The following is an 18,468-nucleotide window of genomic DNA, read 5'->3' as shown; positions in this document are numbered from 1 at the left end:
AGTATCTAAACACTAAATTGCATAATGTATCAACACAACTAAATATTTTTTTCTAATCTATAATTCAGTCTCCAAACACAATATTTACTACAGTATTTAGAAAACAGTAAACTTACCAGACGTCCCAGTACGCCATTCAAGGTCTAAGTCTTCTCTACGTGGCCGCTGAGAGTATGGATATGAACGGTAAATAGCATCTAACGATTTTTCTTTAACCTGAGAGATTGTGTCACAATCTAACACCTTGACTGGAGTTTCACCACCTTCCATAGGTCCATCAACTCCACTCATATACAAGTTGCACATAGACACATAAACAGTCTGAAATCCCAAGCATCAAATATTAATTACAATATGTATATGAACACCCAAAAATTACCAATATTTAATAACTTGTGCCAAAAAATATTTCATAATTCAAAAGTTTTAATTCTCTGAAAAACTATCAGCAATCAGAATTGAAATTCAATATAAACAGACCAACTTCATTTAATGGCTAGATGATAAAAGTTTCTTACCATTTCCTTGAAGTCAATACTCTGTCGAATAAGCTTCTCCTCTGATAGTGAGTATCGAGCTTCTGAAGTTACTGCGTCCACGGGACCTTTGTCTACTTGTTGTTTGATTGCTCTAAACAACATGTACAAAGGTTCTCCTGCACACTCCTTCAAAAACTTGTATAACAGGAAAGTGAACCAAGAGGACAACATTTTTTCTGCTACACTCTCAGTTCTGTAAATAAATAATTTTCACTTCAGCAACAAATACAGGATGAATTACCGCATAAGAGATAAACTTATTTAAAATAAAGACATCTGTAGTAGAGGAAAATATTTGAAAAATCAATACTGATGATAAAGTTTTTAAAAAATCTTCAAAATTTTTTACACATAAAATAACATACCTTCTGAATAAGAGCTTCGGATGGATCTTGCCTTCAATGCACTTTTCAATAAGCTCTGCTAACAAAGTTTTCAAAATGTCAGAGCAATATTCCATCTTACCCTGAAGTGCCACCATAATTAATGATGCAACATTTACTCTGAAAGTAACATACGATTTAGTTAGTAGTTATATATACAAATAGCTAAGATACATGAAATAAAGCTACTTAAATATGAAAACTTGTGATCCAACATAAGATATTTATAGAGCAATAAAATAAGAAAATTAAACTATCCTAAAGCAGCATACTTACCGGTCTCTCATGGAGAAATATCGATTAGACTCTAGTGTACGAATAAACAGCAGTAAGAAGGTTTTATTCATAATAAGCTGACCAAAAAGTTTAAGCCCTTTTTCTTTGCGTACAAGATCTGGCCGATCCATTTGAAGTACAGTAGTTTCTTCCAAATTTGGAAAGAGAATCTTCATTGAATACGTGCGATACTCCAAGAAAGGAATGCCTCCACCAATGAGGTCACTCGTAAGGTCAGTCATCTCGGTTTGCAGTTCAGCAAAGGCTAAAATAGGAAAAATAAATATTTAGAATATCATTTAAAACTACAAATAAGTTTTCAACAAGAAAATGTCAACACTCAACTTAGGTATTTTTACATACAGTAGATTTCCTGCAAACTGCAAAGGGACAAGGTTTTCTGCAGTAAATACTTGTATACTTATACAAGACCAACAAATTAACGTTCAGGTCTGAAGTTTATTTTTAGTGACAATTATCCTTTTCCTCACTGTTATACTAATATTTATTATGCTGTTAACAAAAAATGTGTTGGAGTGAGGGGAAAATTACCGAGTTGATATTCTTAACTCTTTGGGCTTTCATAAAATTTATTTCATAAGCAATTATTTTATCTACTCTGATAATACTTGTAAGTAAATGTAATAATAAAAAATTGTGGAAAATGTAATGAAGGAACCATAATATACAAGGAACATTTCTTATTCCTGATCTTGATATTAATCTCTGGCAATGTTGTTCAGTTACTTCTTTATACAGTTCCTAAGATTTATCATAATTCTAATCTTCCATTGCGTTCAGAGCTTCCCAGACTGCAATGTCCTGTACGTAGTTCTAACAGTCTTTGTCTTCTTTTCCATCATAAGGCTCACCACTACACAGTATTCTAGAACATTTATTCCACCTTTGACCAAATTGTAGCATGATCTTCCTAATCTAGCAGTTGAATTGGTAGAACTTCATGAGCTCAAATTTGCAGCAAATGTTTTTATGTTGAACAGGTAGAGATATAAGTCTGCATAGTTTATATAAAATAAATGATTTTAATGTTTTTACTGATTTTAAGGTATTTTATATTTCCCAATTCATTACTTCTAACAAAGTTTATTTCCTATCCCAACTGGGCCATTTTTCTTGTTGGAGGCCTAGGGCTTGTAACATCCTGCTTTTCCAACTAGGGTTGTAGCTTAGATATTAATAATAATAATATTGGTGTCTTTTAGAATGTTTGGGTATTACATTGTTGATGGCATAATTTATGATACTAAGAAGTCAAAGCAAAAACTGAATACAAGGAAAGCAGAACATTTACATTCCATGAAGGAGGTTTAAATGTCTTTTTCCAATTCTGGATTCTACCATGAAGAAATGCCTTGCTAGGGTATTCTGTATATTCCTTAGGTTTCGGAATATACCATTTCAAACCTACAAGCTACTGGTGACTTAGATCATTTCCTGACAATCCATTAGCACTCTATTGGATGATAAAAAGCTTATGCACATTGAGATCTCTAGGTTGGGATGAAACTATAAATAATTGAGGTCTGGTAAATACGTTAATACCTTACAAGACTCCTCTTTTTCAATTTTTAGTAAAAGAAAAAATATTACTCCATTTGGAAGTACTGTATCACCAATTGCAACCAACAAAAGCCATGGTTGATTAGTGTTCTACAACTTGCATACAAAAATATTTTCCAACATACACTTCAGCCAATACAATTACTATTTCTTTTACAAGTCATTCTGATCTTTTAGGAACAGAACTCTAAGAATGAACATTAGAAAAAAATAAAAACTTCAGAAATAAAGTTTAGAAAACTTGTTTTGCAAATATGAAAATTCAAATGCTTCCTACCTTCTTTGCACTCGGCTGCCACTCTAAGTTCCAAGATGTCCATCTGCTCTTGCATACTCTTAAGAACCCTTGAATTTTGATTGCTCTTCTGACGATAAACAATCAGGCAAACAACCAGGATGAGAATCAGCACAACAGCACCAACAGATAAACCAATAATCAGCTTCTTTGACAATGTACCAACATCAGTTATGCTGGCATACTTCAAGCGTCCAATTTGGTACCTTAGCTTTTCACCAACAATTACCTGAAATTGAAGGTCAAAATATATTAATATTTAGTAAAAATATATAGAAAAATCAGTAATAAACAGTATATTTTCTTGAAAAGTTTTGATAAACATTTAGTGTTGAATCAATAAATTATCATGCTGTGATGAATTTATTTATTTATCTTGTTTACTTTACTCATACAGTAACTAAAGCATAGTGCACTTACGTTACTACTATGAAATGTCTCCAATACCCAAAGGATAAAAAGAAGCATTTCAATAAAACTTTACTTGAAGGAGAGTTACAAGAACACTACCAGAAACTACTGTGTTTTACTTAATACTTACAACAACTTGTGGCAAATGATTTTCATCTTGGGATGAAGGTTGTTCCTTTGGTGGGCGACAAGTTAACTGGGATCTTGAAAGTGAAGTCACATTACAATAATCTTCTCCAATATGTACTTTGACATCAATCTCTTGAGATGCACGATCCAAATTTTTGCCATTGATTGTTAGGTAATCTGATTTGTAAAGCTTAATCTACAAAAAAAGAAAAAAATATTAGTTTATGGGAAAACCCTTAATATTAGTTTATGGGAAAACCCTTAATATTACTTTAGGAAAAAAAAAGCTATATGAATTTGAACTCTCTTGTACTGTCAGAAAAAAATTATTTCTTTAAGCACATTTTTTTCCAGGAATATTATGATATCGAGTAAATGAATAAGTCATACCTGGTCTTCATCTTCAAATGGGAAGTAAACTGGATCAGGATATACTATAAAGTCAGGAAATCCTGCTCGACTAAGATCGCGAACAGCTTTAACATGATCCATGATAAAGCCATAGTCAAGCCTCATTCCATTTGCATCATTTATTTGGTCATTTGCAATGTTGGAAATTTCAGGTGATGAACATTCCATACGAGTTGCATTCTTTACTTCACATGGCTGTGGAGAAAAAGAACAGGATTTAAATCTATTAATCAGAAATGCATTTTAATGAGTAAAATCAAACTGCATAACTTTCCAGCACTGTTAAACAAAGGACTGCTGGTTTTAAAGATTATTTATGACCAACTCAGGAAACAAGAAAATTACTAAAAATTTTATAAATTACTTACGCTAGTATACTCCTTCTCCCTGTACACCACATACATTTTTGGATCTTTAATGACATTGAAATTTGTTCCATCAACTGTTATAATAATTCCACCTTTTGGTATACCATTCGGCCCATTTCTCTGCAAAGGAAAAGAATTCTGATTTTTAAAAACCTTCAAGATTTTACAAGACAAATACTATACACACTGCCTACAAATGATACATTTATGAAAATACATGTTAGCAATCACTTTTCTAACTGACTTAAGCTATTAATAAACCATTCACAAATCAGTAGCACTTTCAAAGCCACCCGTGTATTTTCAATGGAAAAAAAGGTACAAAAGAGAAGCCTACACCAAATAGGGTGGATGAATTGATAAGAACCAGCATCAAGAGTACTGTACAGTATATCCTTTTTCTTCTTGAATATGCAGCCCTTCACATTTATGTTAAAGAAAAATGTAAACTTAAGAGATCCTACTCACAAGTCCAGCTTGTCCAGCTCTTCCAGACTTCACTGACTGGATTGAAGGGTCATCCACATATGTGAAATATTTCCCAAGAAGGCTACGTCGTCCATTATCGAAAGTCATTTCAATTTCACTTTTTTGGAGACTGGATGCTGACGATGTGATGCAGGTGGCAACAGTATCATTTGTACTGAGAGCAAAAAGAAATAAAATTATATAATTTATTGGATAAAACATTCGTTCATTAATAAAAAATAAAAAAATATTAATACAGTACAATAAAAAAGAAAATGCCTTTGAAATGTTATGGGAAGTCCTTTTACAGTCATAATTCAGCATGAGAATGGAGAATTGACAGTAATTAAAATTAGAAAACCAATGTTAAGAGGGAAAAAACTGATATTCAATACATTTTTGACATGAGATTAAGATTTATAAAAACTTCAAATTGAAAAAAAAAAAAAATACAGTACTGTATATGATTAAATGCAACTCTTACAGCTAATAATGTGAGTTATATTTGGAGGTCTGTTCTCCCCTGGGATAATATTGGCAAAGAAAAACTATAATAAATAAAAATTTAAAAAAATACATACCTTTGTATTTTGCATGGGCGTCCAGCAATTTTTGCTTCAATGCGACTACCAGCATTCATGTGTTTTCCAATGATATGAAGAAGAGTCCCGCCAGATTTAGGTCCTGACTCGGGCGTTAAATCTACAATTTCTGGATTGACAAAACTATACTTCTGTAATGATTCTCCACGGTATTCTCTAGCAACCTGAAAAAATTTAATTGAACAGCATATAAGTAACCCAGCTATAGAAAAGAGAGTGAATGAATATGCTTAACTCACTACAGTATTAAAAGATTAGTTGGATTCAGCAAATTTTTAATCAAAATTTTTCATGACTACTGATTTATATTTTCAACTGATATTATTCAAAGTATTTACAGAATTACTGAGACTTACCCTAAAACACTAAACTATTTTCTATACATTTATCCCCCAGAAAAATTCTAGGTAAAGTATACAGTAATGTTGGCTAAGTTAAAAGTCAGTAAAAGCCACCAATACCAATAGAGAGCTATTCCTGCACATCACTCCTTGTAAATGGCTGACATCTACTTAATAAAAAAATATCTTATTTAAAAACTTATCTACTTCACATACCTTTACTACTATTGGTCCTTCTTTGAAGTCATTTACCCCAGGACTATCAACCATGCAAGTAACTTGCTTGGTCTTGATATACGAGTTGCGATAAGGTTGGCAAGTTATTCCAGCAACAGTTATACCTTCGTAAATGTCGTCAATGTCTTTACCCAAGTTGATTCCTGAAAAGTATATCATGCAGAGTTAGTCAATTGCAGGCGCTGAAAGTTTTTGCTTTTCAGGTTATAAAATGGAGCTGCGCCGACAGATACTAGGACAGACCTGATGCAGCAACTGCAAATAAAATCATGCATATTAATTTGCAACAATGAAAAATAATTATAAGCAGTCATAATAAATCATGCCTGAAAAGAAGTGGTTAGACTTAATTATGTTAAGTATGTGATCTCACAGCTAGCACCATGCACATTCATCTAATGTAAATAACTGATGTCTATAGAGGTCTTGAAGTATTGTAACAATTATCATCTTTCCTCTATGAAGGCTTCCATGTATTATTTGACTATGAACTTCATATAATAGTTCAAAATGTATTAGTTATTGAATTATTTCCCATGAAATTATAATTCATTGACAATGTAGAACAAAGAATCCTTCAACTGGAAGAAAATGTATTCTATAGACTACAGCTCAAAATACAGATTGCAATACTGTATATGGATGGCAGTATTCAATATTTTCTTTATAAAAATTTATCCTAATGCAGCAGTGCTTTAACAGTGCTAGTATATGTCAACTTTAATGAACTTCAGCAGCATAAACTTTGTAATAATGTACCTAAATGGCATACAGTATTTCACAAACAGGACTTTTGTGAAAAACTATTATATAAATAACATCACTCACTGAAAGTTTTAAACCAATATTGAAAGACTATTGATCAGTATTTAATGCAAAATAGTTTTTAGCCTAAATTACTGCATAGTGAGCCTCCTAATCAACTGTTGGTCATGAACCAATATTACAATAAGACTACATGAAATAATAGTGCCTACTGGTGATATGAAGACTACAAAATGAACTACTTAACTTGAAGACTACAAAATGAACTACTTAACTTTTTTTTTTCTTTCTTTTATTTTTTGCTGATTCAAACAACACAAAATAGTTTGCGATAAAATTAAACTGTAGCTCATAAAATTTTCATTGCAATTCATATAAATTGGTAACACTTCAAACATCATAATAGTTTCAACTTCACAAAAACTTCGATAGTAATTTCTGCATTTTATTTTGGATAACAATGATATATAATGCATTAAATTATAAAGAAAAACAAAAACCTTACCAAATACTTATACTACCTTTTAATAAGTACTAAGAAAATTTTTGTGATTTTGTAAAGACAAAATCACAATTAAATTGTGCAATGGTGACAATATAGCCAGAGATCTAAAAATTAAGTAAAATAAAACCTTGGCATTGAACTTGCAACTGGCACAAATTTACATTAGGTGGATTCAATTTCACATAACTGGAGAAATATTCAAGCATTTTCTATAAAACTTTTCCAAGACAAAAATTACACTGACTTTCCCTAATAATTTTCTCAGCGTTTTTAACAAATACGTGAAATGTAACAAAATGTGTAGTCTCCTTAGAAGTTTCAAACTTTTCTATTTTTTATTTTTCAAACTTTCCACAAAAACAAATCTGGATATTGTTGTTACAGTTACAGGTATTGTACATCAATAGTACACAATGCATTTCTAGTTCAATGCCTTGTTGTCTCACATTCTTATAAAGATAAGTATCCTCGCAGAAATTTGTGAATCTACAGTACATCAGTTCTCATAATACTAAAAACCCTATCAATTTTAATTAACGATGTAATATCTTATAGTAATAGATTTAAAAACTGGTGTCAATGTTTTTCCAACATAACTAAATTAGTTAATAGTAGAGACAAAACTTGGAGAACTCCATCAACTAAAAGAACTCCATCAACTAAAAGAACTCAAGTTTAACTAAAAGCTACACAAGTCCCCTGGGAGCCATCCAATATATTTGTTTACAGTCACAGTTATTTTGTCCCACAGGTAACTAAAATGTTGAATCAGAAGAAGATAATACTCAAGGGCACCTAGCAATGGCAAAAGAGAATGCTCTCTCTAGATGTTTTACTTTGTCTTCTACCCTCCTAATCTCTTCAGATATTTCTACTCTGAAACCCTCCAAAAGATCTGTAATTAAGGCAGCTGTATGATTATTCATCATGTCTCTAAATTCAGAAATAGTAAGACTGCCAACTTGTTTGGAACTTTCATGTACAGCAGCTCCAACCACTTTTCTTTCTGGTGGAGATTTATCATCTGCTTCATCCCCTGTGCTATAACTCAGCTCAGTATATATATCCATGGATGATCCATCGGTGCTGTCTGAAACGTGGTGTACAACACAATGAAGATTCCATCAACAACAGATATGCTAATTCCCAAGCAATATGTTGCATGAGCATTATGAGGTGTATCACAAGAATTCTTTAACGGTGCGTAACATGGAAACTTACACCTAACAAATACAATTTCTTACCTTCAATTGTAACATTAGTTCCTCCATCCCAAGGCCCACTTTTAGGATGGAAATCAGTGATATTTATGTTGGGACAGGTGCGGTCTCGGTCTAGCCAAGATCCACCTGAACACTGATCTTGAACTTCACATCTACCTGTGGACTGACACCAACCACATTGATATCGTTCTGGAAGACTTAGGCACATGCCGCAATTGTCTGCCATCAAATGACACTGGTACACCAAGACTGTAATGAAAATAAAAATACAATGATGATAATGAAAACAAATTAAATTATATAAGATACTTTACAGCATCAATCAAGTGTGAATCTTGACTCAAAATTGGTAAAATTGGTTATATTTCAAAAGCATGAGAGAATACAGCCTATTTGATTAAAAAACAACACTAAATACAATCTTCCTACCATGAATGTTGTCAGGATTATCAAGGGGCTTAGATCCTCCCCAGATAACTGCAAAAGTGGCATTGGTAGATGGAGCAGCTGTTGTGTATGCAAACTCCATTCGATCACAGTAGATGGTATCACTTAAAAGGTTTGCATTAACACTTGTTACACGGCCTTCAATATTAAATTGACACACAAATCTTGTCTGTGTGATGAATTGCTGAAATTTACAAAAGGGGGGAGTTAAAATAAATTTAATAACAATAAAGTAATTATCAAAAGTAAACAAGGATTAAATGTGAATTAATATACAGAAAGAATAATATCAAAATCACAAATGAAAACATAGAAAAAATTATATGTTTACTTACAGCAATATTATCAACCTTGACTTTGATTGACTTATCAGTACCAGATGAAACAAGAATTTCTTTACTTTCCACAAACGTGATTCTTGGACAGAATGAGGGACCACTTCGAATACTTGGCCCAACTCGCTGAAAGACAAAGTCGCGTTAAAAAAATGCATAAAATTTTTATATATTTTGTACTTCCAATTAAAAGAAATTGAAATAGAATTGCAAAATTTTTCTTTTCACATCTAAAGAAAAAATTTAAGGATTTCAAACTCACATTTACACCATTGACCAAAACATCATTTCTACAGTTCTCTGCTGAATCATGAGTGCACCTGTGCCCATCCACACACCAGTCACAAGGGAAGGGAGATGAAACACACTCCGTACAGGAACTATATGTATTGCAGTCAAAGAAAGTAAAGTTTGTGGAAACAAATTCAGGTCCCTCAGACTTTCGAACAGAGAGTTTGGCTGTGAAATGATCTGAAAAAATAATATAACCATAATGAACAAAATGGTACTAATATGTCTAACTTACTCCTATGTTTTTATAGAATATTTTTCATACCAAGATCATACTGCAAAGATGAAGTTAACAATATGGCCCACAATAAATACTTTACTAATCTACAGAGAGGAGGATTAAGAGAAAAAAATGCATATTGTTCATAAGATGAAGAGTATTGTCAAGGGATATGGTAATTTGTATACTGTACTAACTTCTTGCATGTCGTCAACAAGAAACCAAATTTATAATAGTTTGTAAACGTTACTTTGACTTTCAAGCTATATAAAAAGCTAAATGGACTAAACTGAAGTGAATTAATAAGACCTGGTAAATGGAAAATAACCTCTAAAATCAATTAATATTCCAGTTTGTGTTAAGGGACTACTATAATAGGCAATATTAGCTTTTCTATTAGTTTAAAATAATATGGAGTACTTACGTTCATTTTGGGGTATATCAGGTAACATATCATTTCTAGGAGTAGTACAAGAGACTCCCTGTGCTGTGCGCTTTGCTTCAGTGGTCAAATCTTTGTTCATGGCGCTAAACACGCATTGCAAAGAGCCTTCCACAGACGGGAGATTGTCGATCATCAAAGATAGCTGTTGGAAAGTAGGCTTTCATAAATAATCAAATATAAATAAACTTACTCAATTAGCATGTAAACTAACATTAAAAACTGACCTACAAAAAGAACTATCACTGGCACAATGCAGTTAGTCCTTGACATTTATGAAAGCCCGCATGCAGGAAATCTGCGTATATGAGCTACCTCCCTTATTTCCACACTTTGACCATCTCCTTCCTTTTTTTTTCTTTTTTTCCTAAAGAAAGTGTTAGTAAATCGAGAAAAACTAGTCATTACAATTTAAATTAAACCTGTAAAAATTCTAATGCTAACATTATTAAACCTTATTTTCCTCCCCAAAAATAATTAAATCTGTGAATGTTAAAGGGAGGACTGTACAAGGAAATGCCTAAGGCTCCAAATGTATTTCATGAAATAATACTAAGAGGGAACAATTATATTAAAAATGAAGCTCTTACTGTTCTAGCAGTAGTCCTCTGCAGCTTGTCAGGCATGACTTGAGTAATGGTGGTACATCGCCCAGTCTTATAGCTGACCCAATGCTGTGGGTCCTGCGTGGCATCACGGCAATCCCTCCTCAGGGAACATTTGTTCTCCAAAGAACACCATCCGCAGTATGGGTCTCTTGCTCCTAGACACTGGTTACATCCCTCATAGATACTGCATTCCTGTGCTTTCACCTTCGATATCTGATAGGAAATGAATAAGCATAAGAAAAAAGCATAAAGTAGTACAATATAATTGAAAAAGTACAGTACATAAATGGCATAGAGAAAAATTGTGTATTCAAGCCATATCCCGAGAAAAAATAGGGGAGTTTACCTAAATCTAGGAAAAAATTCTAATACATTTCTTGTACAGCATACTGTCAAGTAATTACTCAGTTCATTAAACTTTACTGAAAGCAACATAAGACAATACTGTATGGTGACTTACTGAAAGATATAACTTCACAAGAATCTTGATATGATGGAAAGTGAATGAAATGTATGATTATGGCATTAGATACAGCACAGGGTGCTATTTAGAATAAGAAATAAGCCATGTACTGTATTGGGGTAACTGAAATAATTACAGGTTTATCGTATCTTGGCTTGTTTTGCATGACATCCAGGTCCTAAGAGCTTGTTAATAATTTCTTTTAAATATGTACACTGGTGGTTGAAATAAAATGATATGGACAATTCCACAGGGTTAAAGCGAAGAGTGCATATGACAAAAGATGAACAGTCTTAATTGGGTTATGATATAGTTGTGGTTGGGGTATAAATATTGAAAGCTGAGCTGTAACCTTAGTTGGAAAAGTTACAAACCCAACAGCCTCAAAGGGGAAAGCAGCCCACAGCAGAAAAGACATAGACAAGGAAAGAGAAAAACTACTATACTGTACATGAAAAATAAATAAAATAAAACAAGATAAATAAAAACATTGAATAAATACATAGCAGGCAAACTATGAAACAAGACTAGTGGCAGACTGCTCAACCAAAAGGGTACAAAGCTCGAGCTTCTGGAGTTCTACTGATTATTTGATTAGGAAGCTCGATCCACAATTTGATTATCTCCAGAGTAAAACAGAAGAAAACACAAGGTAAGGCAATCTATACAGACAGACAGACAGAGATGGATGGTATTCGAAGTCTAGGAAGATCTCAATGTAAAAATAGGTTAGATTTATAGGAAATCTTTCAGTGCAGGCATACTGAACTATATGAATGGTACCAAAGATTTGGAATTTCATAGACCTCAAAAGTAAGTTTTTTGTCCAAGAGTATACAATGCAATTTCTTGGAATGTGTTGGTATGGAAAGACAAAGGTTTCTGATTTTAATGAGTGGTAGCAACACTATTTTATTTATGACTATGCTGGATGCTTTTTGGTTTCAACTCTCATTCTACCACAAAAATAAAGTAACTTTATTTTGAGTCTAATTAGTATAGCAGGAAGACCATATTGGTAAGCATCAGTCCAGCATCACAACAAGTGGATGGTTAAGTTATCAGGAGATGATGACTCCACCAAAGTATTTAACTTGGAATGCTTTATCATAATGGGGTACCTGTCTGGATCAAAATACGGTTTTGCTCTGACAATGAATGTACTGTATTCTTTACTAACATCAGTTTGAATTTTTTTGAATTTCATTAAACTGATACTACCAAGTTCAAGGAATAATCAACTTTGCAGGATACCAATGTTCGATTTTAGAGCAAAAAAGGGGTATTCAGGCTCTTATAGCTCCACCCATACAAATTTCTTGGAGCTACTGATCAGCTGACTCCACAGGGGTTATTAATGATAATGGCCAGTATAATGTCACCATTTGATTTTTGTGCAAGGCAGGTGATGGTATTTTCAAGACAGAAGCACTGGTGACATTATCAGACAAAATCGTAGACAAAGTACGTTTCAAGCAGAGAGGCACTCTCTGTCACATTAGAGGAACATCCAAATACTTTACATGTTTTCAGTAAAAATTTGAAGAACTGATATAATGCTGTTAATTTTGTACCTTTTTCCTTTTATATTACTCTATTTCTTTGGTTTAATTGACAACTAAAGCTGATGAATAGGGTCAAAGAATACATCAGTAATCATTTAGATAACCCAGGGTCTAATATGCATTGCTATATTTTTTGTTTAGGTTACATCGGTGAGCTCTTTGCTTTGAGGGGCTAATATTTCTTTTTCTTCTTGTTATTTCTTATAAGTACAGTAAACTCTACTACCTTAGCTTCCCGGCTTGGTTTTTGGATTTGAGATAATTTATGCAATTTGTTTATTTCCAGTATTTCAATAGTTATTCTAAGGTCACACTTAATTCTTACCATACTGACATCAAGAGGCTACATAACTAATAGGGGACGCAAGACAATTCATAAAAATTCCTGTAATTTAATATTTGCCTCTACAATAAGAAACGAGAGAGAGAGAGAGAGAGAGAGAGAGAGAGAGAGAGAGAGAGGAGAGAGAGAGAGAGAGAGAGAGAGAGAGAGAGAGAGAGAGAGAGAGCAAATAAAGTGTAAAAAATAAACTTAAAGCAAACGTTAAAAACCTACTTTATTGTCGGTCATCACATAGAGATGGTCTCCAGCCTTATCGAAGTACATGTCTTGTCTAACAGGCGAATCCTCGTCAACGACTATATCGTCGTATTCCAATGCATTGTTCTGGTTTTCTATCACAACCTGTAAACATAACACACAAAATATTAATCCTGAATGTACACTTTCAATATTTTTAACATAGCAATGTAAATTTTGTATGCTTAATCAATAATCAACCATTATCTAATCAAAATGTTAAGATTATGAAGCATTTTGAAATCACTTCACATTTCTTACCTTTTTTAAATGTCCCTGAGAAGTGCCAAGGAAGACGACGGTGTACACTTCTGTTGAAGTGGCAGCCACAGCCGTCAGACGTGTAAGGAAGGTAAGAATCGCAAGACCTTCTACAGGTTGCTCGCCGCCTAACGGGGTATTCACGTCCATACCACAGAAATCCTCATTTAGGTCATTAATCCTCTGCAGAAAAAAAGAAAAATATATCAGTTGTGAATCTAGCGGTGTATGCAGGTACAGTGTAGAGTATATGAAAGTACACAAACATGTATAGTACTTGGGATCAATTGGATAATCTTCCTCCAAGTAGCTTGAAAGAAGAAACTTTAAATAAAAATAAATAGCAACCTTTTCAAGACAATCTATTCTTCATTTCAATACAGCCTTTCTTTTCTGGATATTGTCAGGTATTTTTGTACTACACAATTCCAACCCCCTAGTTAGCATGAAGAAATAGCTAGTCAAATAAGTAAGGCAGCAAGATTTTGGCTCCTTGTCGAAAAGTTTGGCACAATACACATCCCATAATCAAAACAATGGTCAATACTTTTAGGTGTTGTGTTATTCTGCTTGATTCCTGGAACAGATTGATTGTCTATCACTGAACCCAGCTCGAGAGACTCAGAATCGTTCATCGCTAATGGTTAGCATAGATCATTGGGATACAGTATTACAGTACTATCACAGACGAATGTGACAGGTCTGAATTATTATTATCATTATTATTTGCTAAGCTACAACCCTAGTTGGAAAAACAGAAAGCTATAAGGCCATGGGCCCCAACAGGCAAAATAGCCCTGTGAGGAAAGGGAAAAAAGGAAAATAAAATATTTTAAGAACAGTAACAACAGTAAAATAAATATTTCCTATATAAATATATAAACTTTTAACAAAACCAGAGGAAGAGAAATTAGATAGAATAGTGTGCCGAAGTGTATCCTCAAGCAAGAGAACTCTAACCTAAGACAGTGGAAGACATATTCTGCCTATAGTTATCAGCAAATAAGTATGATGACGTTCTATTGAATAGATCCTCTTCAAAAGATGGATTTACAGTCAAATTTCAAAGATAAATAAATCGTTTAAAAAAATGTACATGACTGAAGTCTGAGGGAACAGTAGTGTTGGGGCAGTCCATAGTATAGATAACAAGAATTAAAGGAAGTGCCCGAAGTCAGAGAGAGGGAGAGAATGTGTAGTCATCTAATCAGTGGTTATTTATAAACCAATCTAAACTTCTTATCATGGAACGTTAGTTTTCCCCTTTTTTAAAGGAAACTCTCTTCAGTTAATTATTGTCTTTTACAGTGAAATCTACCACAATAAACAACTTACTCCTACAACAAGGGAAACTCTCGCCAATACGTAAGTTTAAGCAATTTGAGATTTCTAACCATAATGTCAACATTATTGCAACCCATATAATAATATACTGTGCTTCCAGTAAAAATTTTACTATGTTATTGACTCGCATAATCTTGTGCAAATGTTGACATAATCATTCCCAAACTTGACACATTCTTGAATGAACATAAACATTGAAGTATACATTATTGGTCCACGATTCGCTCATGACTTCCGACCAATGAATACGTTACAGTGACTAATGAAGTCCAGTAAAAAGATATGGGGATAGTCCCTTCTACTTAAAACACATTGAGAAACTGGATGCCTTTACAGGTTCTGGTGCCACCCTCAAATAGTGTGTGTGTGTGTGTGTGTATGTATATATATATATATATATATATATATATATATATATATATATATATATATATATATATATACATCACAAAAACCGGAAATAATTATCATTACTAGGTGAAAATAATTACAAATGAGGATTGTTCACCCTTAAGATCAAACAAACAAACACACCCATTCCCCTTCCCCTTGACTATCGATTGACAGTGTTGCCAACGCGGACACAAAAGCTCTGGCAAACACAAGCAGAGTCAGAGAGACTCTCTCTCTCTCTCTCTCTCTCTCTCTCTCTCTCTCTCTCTCTCTCTCTCTCTCTCTCTCTCTCTCTCTCTCTCTCTCATTCACAAGGTGACGGGAATGTTTCACTTAATCTATATAGAACTGTCACTGTCTCCCTTTTGCCACCTTCCCTAGTGTTACTTCAAGTTTCCAGCCTACATCATATTACCTGTATTTAATACAAAAAAAAAATCATAAGATACAGCAAAGATATTCACAATAATATTAAGGTATATCACTGTCAATATCCATACAATGTATGGGTAACAGAATACAGAATGCACATATACAGTACACACGAAGTGTGTCCACACCCAAGCAGACTTGACATCAGAACAGAGTATCTTCTATGAAACACAGAGAGGCACTAACCAAGGTGAATGCATTTACTTGAATGATATAATCGAACTCGCATGTTCAGACACAGTAACTATAGATCCACCATAAATGACCACGCATTTTCTGTTGGGGACAAAGGATGTAGAATAATGTGAAAGTAACAAAAGGTAATGTTCGTGGGGAAAAACTGTCTCTGGCGTTTCTTCAATACATCGTTCACGTCACCGTGCGAGTAATAATGCATTATTGTTATTTAGCCTGTTAGCTTATCTGTCCAGTCGATATCTAGACACTTTTAAGAAAATTTGCAAATGCGATATAGTACATAAAGTATATTTTTAGTTTATACAGTATATAAAATACGTAATGCATTTTGTACAGAAGGGTGTATGAAGAATTTGGGTTAAACGTGGAGTTGAATATCCGTAGACTATTTTCAAAGCTACTGTACTGTACTGTACTGTATATGTGATTACAAGATAGAGTTTTATACATAATCATTATAATTATCATAATGATACTGACAGCTGTTATTCTACTCAAGTTTCATATTGCGAATCTACCTTATTTTATCATCGTTTAGGAAAAACGAAAAATTTATTGATTCATAATTAAATTTACCACATTCACCATTTGGTTACGCAAAATGACAGCCAAAAATCAACTTGTTTCATTATTCAATCAACTTTTATATTTGAAAATGTATAAGTATATATATATATATATATATATATATATATATATATATATGTGTGTGTGTGTGTGTGTGTGTGTGTGTGTGTGTGTGTGTGTGTGTGTGTGTGTGTGTGTGTGTGTGTGTGTGTAAGAGCGAGCAAAATTTGACAGCAAGCTCCAAATGTAAATCACTAATGTTACACGACTCCGCCTCCTCTTACTAACTTTACATGGCCATTTAACCAAAGCTTTGCATGTTTTTGCACAATATATAAGTTATATACAATGTTCATTCGCAAAACTGTTATACGCATACTATGAAAAATCCTCAGCCTCTTTTTATTATTTTCTTTACATAAAGGAAAGATCGTTCTCACGTCAATAACCCCCGTTTGTCAGAGGAAAATTATCTCAATCACTTCATCAAATAAGACATTTATGGAAAAGAAAGACTGAAACTAGGCTATACAATTACAACTGAGCAATGTTCACAAAGTCTAAGAGGTCTCAAATATGCGACTCCATGATCATAAAAGCTTATATTTGACATCAGGAGGACTGATAATTCCAGAAGTTGTATAATTTTTTATCGAAATGTTACGATTGAGTCTATTTGGCAATCAAAACGGATTACACTATATGACTATCTAAATACTTAAAAGGATGCATATGACAAATAGATCTCGTAGGTCCTGCAAGACAAAGGTCTTTCCTCGTGTGACAGAACCTACTTTAGGAATGACAGTGTCATTCAAGAAGTTGAACTTTGAAAATTGTGACAATAGTTCCAACAACAAAAATATACCAAATCAAAGTGAAATAAAGAATCCCAATACTTTAAAGAAGCAAAAACATGTTTTGAGCGTTCAACTTCTTAAATTGCCTTTATTGTTCAAGCAGGTTATATCAAACCATCGTATTCCGGTGTTTTTACTCGGACTTATAAGTAAACACAAAAGTAAAAATCCAAAATCGAGTGAAACAATAGAAACTAAATAATATTGATACCAAATATCCAACTAAATATCCAACTAAATATCCAACTATCTGATAGACATGAAGCTTTATCATGAATCTGTGCATCACACAATGGAGATATTGCAATGGAAAAACAAACACTCATATTCCTTCACAGTACAGCTTTGTTTTAAAAATGTCAGTTGCTGCTTCGAAAGAGACCAGAGGGAAAACGACATTCACCTGTTTCCTGAAAAATCCACGGTGTGTTTACAAAAGCAGTGAATTATGAGGGGTCACAGCCAAGGTGGAAAAGTCATGATACTAACAACACCATCACAAAAAGCATCAGGAGAACTTGAAGACCGACAACCTCTGGAGCCATCCCTTCCCTACCTACTTACCTACCTACCTACCTACACACACACACACACACACACACACACACATATATATATATATATATATATATATATATATATATATATATATCACTAACACTCGTCACTTTGATTTTTCAAATAAGCTACAAATTATCTTTAATATTAAAATCAATCTGACACGGAATCATAGACTCATAATGATATTCCTTTAATGATTAATATTTCTGCCCTGTCAATGATTCGAACCTCAGCTCTAATGAAAATAAGGGTAAATATTAGACTTTAGCTCGCTTGGCTGTAAAGGGAAACAGAGTTGATTCCGATCAACAACATAACAGCTGATTGGTGTATACATAAGACTTGTCCGTATTACGATGATTTTATA

General features: G+C 33.3%; 1 protein-coding gene across 6 annotated transcripts in view; it reads right to left on the bottom strand.

Moving 5' to 3' along the window:
- Positions 1-18,468, bottom strand: part of PlexA (plexin A) — a 144,140-nt gene that overhangs the window by 11,144 nt on the left and 114,528 nt on the right. For all 6 annotated transcript variants that reach the window (XM_068347102.1, XM_068347099.1, XM_068347103.1 and 3 more), the window contains exons 3-21: positions 13,747-13,929; positions 13,462-13,590; positions 10,860-11,090; positions 10,252-10,414; positions 9,579-9,787; positions 9,317-9,442; positions 8,964-9,165; positions 8,556-8,783; positions 6,021-6,184; positions 5,443-5,627; positions 4,862-5,036; positions 4,394-4,513; positions 4,005-4,220; positions 3,616-3,810; positions 3,057-3,303; positions 1,199-1,463; positions 905-1,042; positions 519-732; positions 117-321 (exon numbers count right to left, since the gene is read on the bottom strand). In XM_068347102.1, coding sequence (XP_068203203.1) covers positions 117-321; positions 519-732; positions 905-1,042; positions 1,199-1,463; positions 3,057-3,303; positions 3,616-3,810; positions 4,005-4,220; positions 4,394-4,513; positions 4,862-5,036; positions 5,443-5,627; positions 6,021-6,184; positions 8,556-8,783; positions 8,964-9,165; positions 9,317-9,442; positions 9,579-9,787; positions 10,252-10,414; positions 10,860-11,090; positions 13,462-13,590; positions 13,747-13,929 — 3,595 coding nt within the window. The remainder of the gene's footprint in view (positions 1-116; positions 322-518; positions 733-904; positions 1,043-1,198; positions 1,464-3,056; positions 3,304-3,615; positions 3,811-4,004; positions 4,221-4,393; positions 4,514-4,861; positions 5,037-5,442; positions 5,628-6,020; positions 6,185-8,555; positions 8,784-8,963; positions 9,166-9,316; positions 9,443-9,578; positions 9,788-10,251; positions 10,415-10,859; positions 11,091-13,461; positions 13,591-13,746; positions 13,930-18,468) is intronic.

This window comes from Palaemon carinicauda, chromosome 23 (genome assembly GCF_036898095.1).
Source record: "Palaemon carinicauda isolate YSFRI2023 chromosome 23, ASM3689809v2, whole genome shotgun sequence".
In the NCBI taxonomy this organism is placed as follows: domain Eukaryota; kingdom Metazoa; phylum Arthropoda; class Malacostraca; order Decapoda; family Palaemonidae; genus Palaemon; species Palaemon carinicauda.
This window is presented reverse-complemented; position numbering and strand designations above follow the sequence as displayed.